Source organism: Lupinus angustifolius, chromosome LG08 (genome assembly GCF_001865875.1).
Source record: "Lupinus angustifolius cultivar Tanjil chromosome LG08, LupAngTanjil_v1.0, whole genome shotgun sequence".
In the NCBI taxonomy this organism is placed as follows: Eukaryota; Viridiplantae; Streptophyta; class Magnoliopsida; order Fabales; family Fabaceae; genus Lupinus; species Lupinus angustifolius.
Window position 1 is genome coordinate 12,399,730 of NC_032016.1, and position 11,931 is coordinate 12,411,660.

At 31.7% G+C, this 11,931-nt stretch overlaps 1 protein-coding gene across 1 annotated transcript; it reads right to left on the minus strand.

Annotated features, from left to right (window-relative positions):
• LOC109353534 (40S ribosomal protein S27-2-like) lies at positions 3,454–4,473 on the minus strand. The gene is made up of 4 exons (XM_019595851.1): positions 4,360–4,473; positions 4,010–4,111; positions 3,866–3,894; positions 3,454–3,753 (listed from the first exon to the last, which is right to left on the minus strand). The coding sequence occupies exons 1-4, from the start codon at positions 4,360–4,362 to the stop codon at positions 3,627–3,629; spliced, it is 261 nt and encodes an 86-aa protein (XP_019451396.1). The 5' UTR covers positions 4,363–4,473; the 3' UTR covers positions 3,454–3,626.

The window sequence follows — 11,931 nt, forward strand, 5'->3', positions numbered from 1 at the left end:
GAGGCGCCCTCAGCTTTCTGACCAAGGCGCCCTGACCGTGTCTTCCAAGTCTGGGCGCATCATGACCGAGGCGCATAAATGCCCAGGCGCCATGCCTCAGGCGCACTTACCGTGTCTGCTAGCCTGAGTGCATCATGGGCGCACCAATTCTGGTTGGCCATGGCGCATTAGCTCTGACCGAGCCATGGCGCACACATTTCTTTTGGGCTGAGCCCTTTTTCTCATTGAGCGTTTCTCACAGGCTTTTATTGTTCCTTTGGTTTCTAGATGCTTCTTAGAAGCTTTTTGCTATAGGTTGTTATGAGTTAATTTGGCTCCAAAAGTTGTTAATAGTTAGTTGCTTGCTCTTGAAGCAACAAACTTGTTATATATAGAAGTGCTCATTCACTTCTATAATAAAGGAAATAAAAAGGAGAATTATGAGGTATTCCATTCAAAAAAGCCATAAATGTGAAATTGATCAACCAATTCAAAAAAATTCTCGTCAAAACAACATTGTTTTGCCAAAAAAATGGATTATCTATCTCGTTCGTTCAATTGGCCGAGTAATCAGTTTGAGGCCAAACTCGTGCGAGTCTCACTGATTTGAAGCCTAACTCGACCAAGCCGTTTTAGTTTGAGACCTAATTTGATTGAGTTACGTGAGGTCATACCGTTTCAGACGAATGCGCGATCGAGTGGACAACTCAGATATGTCAGGTATCTCCTTTAACTAGTTGAACAACATATCCAGGTCATTTAATAAAATTGAATGAAATGTTTTTGTGAAATATGAACTTCCATATTTTTAATTCATATCTCACAATTTAAGGAACCGAATTAGTAGCTTTTGGAAACCAAAAAACAAATTCTATCATGGTATGCGAACAAATAGTTAGGTATGAATAACAAAAACTAGAAAATAGTGTGCTCATTATTCTTACTTCATCAAATATAAATGTCAACAAGGCGTTGGTCTAGTGGTGTAAGACCTCATTGGATCCACAAGAGTAAAAGTCCAATTCCTAAGAATGACATTTGTTGAGAGGGGCAGCCACAAACCCCAAAATAGATACCTTTGATAGTACAAAAAAAATCAATGTATATAAATTCTCAATACTTTTACTTCATCGATAAAAGTATATAAATTAACCTTTAATACAATTTATTTGCTCATTAAAAAATGAGTAATATGTATCTGTCCAACATATGTTACTTGTGAATCAATCATTAATAAATAAAATATCATTTTGTAACACATGTTACTTTTCTCATGATGTGGCATGATTTGTAGGAAAATTTATAAAAGCATAATTTCCTTAAAAAATTCTAGTACTGAGAAGGAGTCTTTAGAAATTAAGTAAAATACAATATTGACAATCCGATTCATACAATTTTGTCCTGGGTAGCCATGTATTATTAGAATGGAATGTTCATGAAGCTATGCTAGTGGTAGTGGAGTTCTCTTTTCTTCATGTGCAGCTATAGTAGCTAGGATACATCATATTACAGTTTCATCTTTGTCTTCAACAAGGATACCATTTGATTCCAAGAAATATCAATTTTAATATTTTCTTCTATCAAATCAGCAATATTAAATAAGTGTTATTAAGGTACAATCTATCTTCTAATTGGTTAGGATACTGAATCCATGATCATTGATTGCATAGGTTTACTCAGTTTATATTAAAAAATTCCAATTAATTTATAATATTTAATAACGTTTAGTAAATGAAATGTTCCAAATTTAAAAAATTATCATGACATGAGTACGTCATAAACAAGTTGAAAATATCAAAATTGATCAAATAAATCAATTTCCGATCGAACCAACCAATAGGAATTATGACTGATAATACTGAGTGAATTAGAGAGATGTTATTGAAGTATTGAAAGTTGAAACACTAATTTGGATTACCTCAACTTAATTGATCACCTTAAGGGATGGGGGCCTCCAATAATCTCCTACCACATATTTAACGGTTTGGTTGTGATTACATTGTATTTAACATAACACCAACAATATCCAAACCATTACCTCACTAGATGAAGTCGGTTAATGTATAAAGCACCCATGACCTAATGGATCAAGTGATTGTGGGTTCCAGTCCAACTACGTAATCATTTACCACAATTGTGAAAAATTATGGGAAATTACCACGACCTAGCCCAATTACTGTTGCCACGCCAGTGTAAAGACTCGAAACTAGTTCCAAAATGTAAGGCCTTACAGCACCAGATGCAGCTGCCGTATATGAACACTTATGAGCAGGAATGCACAACCAAGACCCATAAACCTCAATAACTCAGGCTTGAGTAAGCCCATGAAATATACCCAATAATTTGATATGCATGATTTGTAGTTTCTTCTCACCTAATCCCTAATTCAAAACTTTTGCAAATGTAACAATCATGTTCAAAGTATGTGTATTAACTGATGAGTATTACTTGACATAGGAATAGAAAAATAGGAAGAGAATAATAAGAATGTGATGTAGTTACAATTACAAAACAACTAAAATTCAAAGACCAAATCATTAACTTTATCTAATAGATATTTTTCACCCATCTTTCCACCAAATTCTTTATAGAATAGAAAAAAATGCCAGAAGACATCACTGAATAAAAAACAGAGGACAGGAACAGGACAATGTTAAAGGATGAAACCATTATTGTCTTTGGAGATTTTCTGTTCATTTTAAAAATAAAAATAAAAATTTACAAAAATTAGCTAATGATAGCAAGAGTTGCAGCCTACATCATTAAGTATGTCTACAACCCAACATGGCATAAAGGAAGCTTAAAGAAGTACTGTATTCAATATACTAATAAAAAAGCAGAGGGTTTGGTGAGAAAGATCATGTGCACCTGAATAAGCAAAAGACTGGTTCTGAAAACATAGCAAATATCCTATTGCATTGTGGCATGAAAGGATAAGAACAAGAACCTAGAACACTATCTACTACATAGATAACTATGTCATGGCTAAAGCTTGAACCAATTAAACACTATTTCCAGAACCAAAACAACTAAACAGCCAAAAACAGAGCATGAAAGAAGCCAACGCACCCATCGTTGATCAATGATTTCTACCTACATACACTAAAAAAGGTGAACCACATAGAATAGCCTCTACGGAAGAATACACTCCACCCTTAAATCAAGAAGAAAGGACTCAGCCGCTGACACAGTAACAAACTAATCTATAATTGATTGCAGACAAAGAACATGTAGGAAACAAAAAATTCTGAGTCCCAGGCTATAGGTGAAATCATTAACAAAGACTCAGAGATCAATGCTTTATCAATACACAAGATTTATGATAGAGCATTATAAGATTGTTCGATTCATATAGTCGAATCTATCTAGTAGGATTAAGGCTTGTTGTTGTAAAAAACAATGGTCCACGGAATCGGTGTTGAGTGTAACACACATGTTCATGAACACAAGAATATGATATGAACAAACATATGCACATGCATTCTGAAGAACATGTATTATAAAAATAATATCCAACAAAACCATAGCGACTGCAATAAAGAGAAATCAAGGATTGGGTGGTATCATTATGTCTTTCAGAAAGTAGGGACAAATCTCTTATAATTTAACAAAACTAACATGTGGAGAAAGAAAAGTTAAGGCACTATTTAGTCTCCCTTCTTCCTGAATGAGCAACCCTCTGTCAACCTTGCCTTTCCACCGGTTGGTTGGCATAAGACTGTCTGGCAATTGCCGCAAACCACAACTGTCTGAGAGTGGCTAAAGACAGTGGTTCTGCATCCAATTTAAGTTCATAGTCAAATTCCGTCATTTAGGCTATGAGAATTAGAATATTATTAAAATTAAAATAACACCAAGAAAAAAGTGACAAAAGGATATCACTTACATGTTGAAGCAACCCTGGCATTTAACATCCTGGAGTAAAAAATAAAGCAGTACATGAAAGGACAAATTAATAGTTAAACAAATAATCAAAACTCCAAAAAAAAAAATATATATATATATATATATATAAAGGAGTATATAGTACCATGAAGAATGAATTGGGGGTCTGAACAAGGCGCTTGAGCTTGTGCTTTCTCTTCTCCAACTCAACTGGGGGGTTTAGCAGATCAATATCATTTTGAAGAACCTATGAATTCATTCACCGGGCAGAAAAAAACATTGTCATTGAAAATATCACAACATAAGAATGATTGATATCAAATCATTACATTGTTTCCAAAAATATTGCAGATTCTAAAATGTAAAGAAAATCAACATCTAGAATACCATTTCTAAACTACACAAACAGAAAAAATTCTCATTGAAAACACAACACGAATTATTAGAGGAGAAATTTCAGATCTGAAAGAGAAATGTAGGAGATGCATAACTGACCATGTTGGTAGCAAACTTTGAAGCAGTTGCAGAAAAAGTGTACCCTAACCCTAGCTTTTGCTTTTGCAGCAAAAAATGAGAAAGCAACAGCAGCTAAGAAAAGAGGAATGGAATTAGGGTTAACATAGTTGTAGAAGAGTTATTTGGGCTGGCCCAAATTGCAAATCACAGCTCTCATTGCTTTTTTTTATTATTTCACTAAATTGGCACATGTTCTTGTTTTATCAATGTAAGATTTTTATAATCAATTTAATTAGAAAACAAATAATTTTCACTTTTGGACACTCACCTCTATCATCTAAGTTATTAAATACTACTAGTTATGGGTAATAGAGTTTATTAACATATGTATTACATTAATTTTATAAAACTAATAAATACTTTTCTTTAAATCATTTGTTTAAATAAAATGTACGACTTATGGTATATCATGTTATAGAAGTATAGGCAAAAGTAATTGTTGGGTATTTAATTCTCTGCAATAATATTTTGATAAGATTAAGTTATTTTTATACAAATATTATATGAAAATTGTTTGGTATGACTGGTACCGATTAAATGAGAATCGATTGGCATAACCAATTTTAATTGATATGATTTCATGACAAGTATAATTGTTATACTTATCGATATGGGGCTGATTCACCATCAGTATAGTACCACTTTCATAACTATGAGTTCATGTCTTGCACAAAATATTTCTCTAATACCCTTATAAATTATTATTTTAGAACTTTTTTTACACTATCATTAGTTGAAATATGTTTTGTAAATAACTTGAGATGTTTTAGCTAAATCATTATCCTCAAGCTCAATTCAGAATATGGTTGAATAGATGTGTAAGTATTGTAAATAATCATGTTATGATGTGAAGCAATATTATATGCTAATTAATTGTATAAACAAGAGCTGTAATTTCTCCATTTAGCTAGGCACATTTTTACTTTGATTTTTTTCCTTCCTAGGCATAGCTTGTAAAACACTATTTGTTAATATGAGAGTGGGGATTGGTTAGTGTTAAATTTATACTAACCGAATTGCCTTTGAAAAAGACTAATAAAAAGTCATATTGAATATTACTCTTAGGAGTGCATACAAGTGCACCTACACAATAAAATAATTGATTTGACAAGGAATGATGTAGCCACCAAGTGTCCTACATTAACATTTGATATTTAAGGTTGGGATGTTTTTGTGTTGCCACCAACCATACATGGATTGAAATGGGAGTTCAACTTCATTCTATTATTAGTTCACTCTTCTATACTGAAATATGAAAAAAATAAGAATATTTTAAATTTTTTTTTTTAAATCATGGACGTAAAAACTTTTTTTACCATGTGTCATAATCCTTATTTAATACTGAACTCTCAAATACTAGAGATAATATTCATCCCTAAATAATGACAATGAGAGAGTATTGTAGATTGTATAAGGGTAAATAAAAAACATAACATTTTCTGGATTAGCCAATACCTTCCCATGATAATGTTGTCATTTTCCAAAATACATTTTTAAAAAGATTTATTGTACTTCTTATATTGTCCTAATTATTATATGAAATTCCATTTATAAAAAGCAACATTGTTTAATATGATTTTCTCACTATAAGGTACTTTTCATATATATCTCAATTGTACAATGGTGTCGAGTAGTTCATTATGAATCTAGGCATACAAACCAAAAAGCATATTTCCCATTTACTATTTTGACCTATTGCAACTATCACCACATAAAAATAAAGAAGAGTTGAAAGTCTTGACTCTTGAAACATGAAGAATCATTGTTGATCCACCTTCTTTCCCTCAAATTTCTCATGCATCTTAAGAATCAAAGATACATTTTATATCCCTAAAGTATTTCACGCAAGCCCCAAAAGCCATAGACAACTCTTGAATATTAAGGTGGAAAAGAAAACATAAACCAAAATTTGAAATCAAAGTAAGAGATAAAATAAAATGAATGTTTTATAAAAAAATGTGGACAACATGAATACGAGTTTATATTGAATCTACGAGTTTTTCGAAAGTGATTGTGCATTTTAGTTGGAATGCTCATTTTGTTTTATATGGTGCAACAATGTAACCCTAGTCCAACACATGCGTGTTGGAGGCCATGTTGAACATTCATGAAGCTCTAGCTATTGTGGCATGACCCGACCATGCGGGTTGAGTGAGCATAGTCATGCTTATTCCTTTTCTTGTAGCTTTAAGTTTTTTATGTTTTTCCCAATTTTGTCATTGATTAGTGATTTTGTTTGTTTTTGTGGACGATAACGATAGAAGAATATAGGAAGAAATTGTCTTAGATGAAGATAACATATATTTGATAGAACAATAATTAGAGGAGTAATTTTAGTAGGTTGAAAGACCTAAATTCTTATACATAGTAAAACATCTTTCACTATCACCCATTACATTGCATCTCATGGTGCTTATTTATAGGCTTCTTGGGCATAAACATTTTTTCTACGTGTTTCTTGAAACTTCTACGTAGAGTACAACAAATATATTAATTATTATCTAGAAAACATTAAATATAAAGTACGAATTAATTTTGCTTTCTATATGTTTGTAGAATTCTCTAAAATATTGTGACACATTTCAACAGATTTTATCAATTAAATCAATCATAATAATATAAAAATGAAGAAAGTTTTTAATAGATAAATAGACAAAATAAAGGGTTAACACGTAATTTCGCCCAATGTAGTAGGAAGGTGATGTTGCAGATAAGCTATTAACAAAGCTCCAATAATTGCATGCTATGTTCTTCTCCTTTGTAACTTTATAAGGTGTTTTCTTTTTAAAAAAAATTAATAGAAGGTATTTTCATCTAGGTGTTGTTCCTTTTATATATCCACTAGTAGGATACCCGTGCATTTGCACGGGTGGTAATATATTTCGCATGAATTTAATTAAAGAATGATAATATAATTTGTAAAAGATATTATGGAGGGTTACCTCATAAAACGTTGATATGTATTTTATTGTTGATGTAGAGTTGTTAACGACTGGAATGAATGATGTTGAACACGTTATATTAAATAATTGATATGAAGAAAAGTATGAAATACAATGTAAGATAAAGTTATAGAATATATGTTAGAGATTTTGGAAAAAATATATATAAACCATATTTGTTGTTGTCTTTAGTGGTTGATCATCCTTTATAAACCACATAATCATTCATATTGGTCTAAATTTCTCAATAGCATTATTGGAGTTCTACCTTTCAACCCGATCTTATGATTGGGAAGACCAAAAGCTCTGAGTGAATTTAAAATTTAAGGAGTTAGTATGTTCAATGCTTCACTTTCATTAGCCTAAAATATATTAATTGAATCTAAACTCATCTATTCCTTTTCTTCACCTATAGTTATACTTAGAATATTTATTAGTATAAATTAATAAATTTATTATGTCGAACATAATGAAAATTTAAAGACAATTAAATAAATTCATCTGAATTTTTATCCAGAACATATTGATTGACTTGGTGAATAATCTGAATTATTGATGCAAGTGTCGTTCTAGATTGTAGAAATTATTCATCCTTGTAGTGATGTTATAGGTTTGATCAATGATTGCATGAGTTGCTGTACTTTGGCTTTAGGTAAGTCAAAATAGTAGAATAAAAAATATAAAATAATACATAATTAACAATTTGAAGTAATAAAATTAAATGAGCTAAGTAACATTGTTAAACTGATATAAAAAATATTTAAAAATAGTATATTCATTATTAGCATATATTGAAGCACATATATTGACTATTTTTATTGTGGGAAAAATAGTTGAAAATTGGGAGAAAAAAACTCTACTCACACAGTCCTTGCTCCACTCTTTTTTTTTTATGGATTCCACTCACATATTTCATTCGAGAAGAACCGAAGTAAGGGATCTCATTTCACTAACATAGTTCTTGCTCTTTGATGCACACATTTTAAACATGTAAACACTAAAAATGCCCATTTTAAACATGCAAACAGAAATAAGATTTATGGAACAAAAATACCTAACATATGTTAGCATCTCAAGTAAATATGTGATATTTTTCGTAAATATTAAACTAAAAAACGAAAAAATGTTTAATCCACTAAAAATGTTATCATTAACACTAAAATAACATGCATACTTAAAATAACACCAAGAAATTTTAAGTAAATTATGATGAGAAATCATATCTGAGAACCTAAAATTCATGGTTCAATTTCAAGGATGAGGAAGTCAAAGCAAGAAATTTAAAGGAAATTATAAGAACAAATCACACCTTTTAAAAACATACATTTAAGTGAGTAAGTATAAAAGTAAAGGCTGAGTAGGATGAAAGATCGTGAGAAAGAGGGTGAGATATGCATTTCAAAGAGAAAACATGGAAATATGTGAGTATGATATAAAAAAGAAAGAAAAGTATAGAGAAAGAATAAGAAAAAAGTGAGTGTTAGATATGAAAGATAGAAAATCAAAAGAGAAAGAGAAAGAGAGAGAAAGTAATTGGCGTGCAAATGTAAAGAAAAATGTGAAAATTTTGCAGATAATATGGAGAGAGGAAAAAGTTACAATAAATGCAACCTGCACTCTTCAACCTACAATAAATACAGCATGATACTACACAAAATTTTGTTTTACAATTTTTTAAACAAAAAATATATTATTACAAATATACCATTTTGAATGTCAAGTGTCAATTATAGAAGATGACTATTTTAGTAATTATACCAGTCCATTGAATTGATATATAGATATAGATTGAGAGTTTCTACTTGTCTCAATTTGTTTGTGATCACCACATAGTTGAAGCGTTCCACTTTGATCAATATTGTGGGAACTTATAACGCATGCTTAGGTAATGAAGACATTCCTCATTACAAATGGTCTAGGCCTTTGTATATGAGATATAAGTTAAAGTGGAACAATTTTCTCCTATTGGAGTTTTCTATCACATCTCTTATTCTAACGTGGATGAAGGACTTTGGAACAGAAAGAAGAAAATTTTATTTTTATAAGGATTCAGTCACAAAATGGAGACGACTTTGATAGTGAATTAGATAATTATAAATGAATCAAGAATTCTAGTGAATATATAGATATTGGTGGATTTAGGACCTTGGATTAAAAGGGGTAAGTTGTATCGAGTGAGTTGAAATGTACTATATTAGCGCAATTATGAAAAATGTAGTAACATCCGTCCATAACTGTGGTCGTAATGCCACTACAGAGACCCTAGAACCATAATATTATGACCACAGTTATGGTTACATAGTGCAATGTAAAACATTGATAATAATGATTAGGGTTGATAAAACTAGCATCCATAGGAGAGGGGATGTATGTGAGATTGATCTAGCACAACATCTTGTAGTTATGTTTTAAATCATGAAAATCATATCCATTAACATAAGAGGATTAAGTGGGCAGTTGAAAAAGAAGGCGATCAGAGATATTGTTAGAAAGTTTAATCCGGATTTCATATGTATTCAAGAAACCAAGATTCAGATTATTGATATTAAGTTGTGCTCTTCTCCGTGGGGCAGATATGATTTTGATTGGGCATTCAAAGCAGCGAACGATTTCTCGGGTGGTATTTTGAGCATTTGGAATAAGGAAAAAGTTTGTTTCTAAAGAGGTGAGGTATGGGACAAATTTTGTGTCGATAAAAGGTAAGTGGGCATTGCATAGTGAATTTTCTCACATTATGAACGTGTATTGCACTTGTGATCTAGATGGGAAACGAAGTTTCTAGGAGGAAGCAAAAAATGATAGTTTGGGTCATTCTAGTGACTTGTGGTGCCTGGTGGGTGATTTCAACGTTGTCCTTCATTAAGATGAAAGAAAAGGTACAACCTCTCGTTCAAATAGAAGAGAAAGTGATGAATTCTCATAATTTACTGATGATAAGGAACTCTTTGATTTACCTCTTGTTGGGAAGAAATTTACTTGATTTCATTCGAACAGTAAGGCGATGAGTATGATTGATAGATTTCTAGTAAATGACAAGTGGATGAATAAGTGGGGCAATTTAGTCCAATTAGGTCTTCAAAGGAACTTTTCAGACCATTGTCATATTTTGTTAAAAAGTGATGCTACAGATTGGGAACCGACTCTATTCAGAACAAATAATTGTTGGTTCTCAGATGTAGGCTTTGGTAAGTTTGTTGAAGAAGAATGGAAAAGTTAGAATTTCATGGAAGAAGATCTTTTATTTTGAAAGAAAAGCTAAAGAGCCTGAAAGGGGTTCTGAAGGTTTGGAATAAGGAGCACTTTGGTATGCTGGATAGAAAAATTGATGATCAAATGAATATTATAAACTCAATTGATGACAAGGGTTATAATGGGACTATAATTGAAGATGAGATCTCCTTAAGAAGAATTGCTACAACAGATCTTTGGCACCTTTCAAGTCAGAAAGCCAATTTGCTTTTGCAAAAATCTAGACAGAAATGGCTTCGTGAAGGTGAGTCTAATTCTAAATTATTTTATGCTTCTATTAATAGGAGTCGGAGATTTAAGGAAGTTGATGGCCTGCTAATCGATGATTAATGGGTTGATAATCCAATTAGGGTGAAAGACGACATTTGATCTTTCTTTCAGGAAAGGTTTGTCGAGTCTCATTGGAACAAACCTTCTCTTGATGGGATCAAATTTAAAAGAATTTCAGAAGAGGATAATATTTTCCTTACTGCTAGTTTTGGAGAATATGAGATTAAAAAAGCTGTTTGGTGTTGTTAAGGTGATAAAATCCCAGGTCATAACGGGTATAATTTTGCTTTATAAAACAGTCTTGGCAATGCTTGAAGAATGATATTATTTTCATGGTGGAAGACTTTTATCGTTCTGGTAACATGGCTAGAGGTTGCAATGCTTCTTTTACTGTTCTGATGCCAAAGAACAATTTCCCGATGGATCTTGGTGAATACAGACTCATTTCTCTTATTGGTTGATTGCATAAGATCATCTTAAAACTCCTAACTGATAGTCTTAAAAAGGTCATCCATGTGGTCATTTCTGAATGCCAAACCGCCTTTATCAAAGGAAGATATATTATGAATGGAGTTGGCATCGCTAATGAGGTTATTGATTAGGCTAGAAATAATAAAAAAAGGAGATTGTTTTGGAAGAGAAAATGTTGTTATTTTTCACCTTCAATATGCAGATGATACACTTCTAATTGGAGAGAGTATAACACCGCAAATTTTACGATTTTGAATTATAAGATTTTATTAAAAAATTTATTAATTATATATTCGAAAATGAATTTCTGGGAATTTTCGGTAAAGAATTAGACGAAACTCTAGTTGAGTTTTAGTCTTGTAATTTTATTTCCTAGTTTGTGGTAAATTTTGGTAATTTTCGGAGACAGTCGATTCTGGACCACTGTCGGGGCCGAAATCCACCCGGATACGGCTCAAAAAGGTGGTTTTTGAGTTCCGTAACTCGGAATCAAATTTTGATCGCGCCGTTGGCTTCGTAATTGAATTTCGAGTCAAAATAGACCCTGAGTACACTGATACCTATTTTCTAAATATTTTTCACTCGGAATGCCGAAATCCGAAATTCTAATCGGATATTA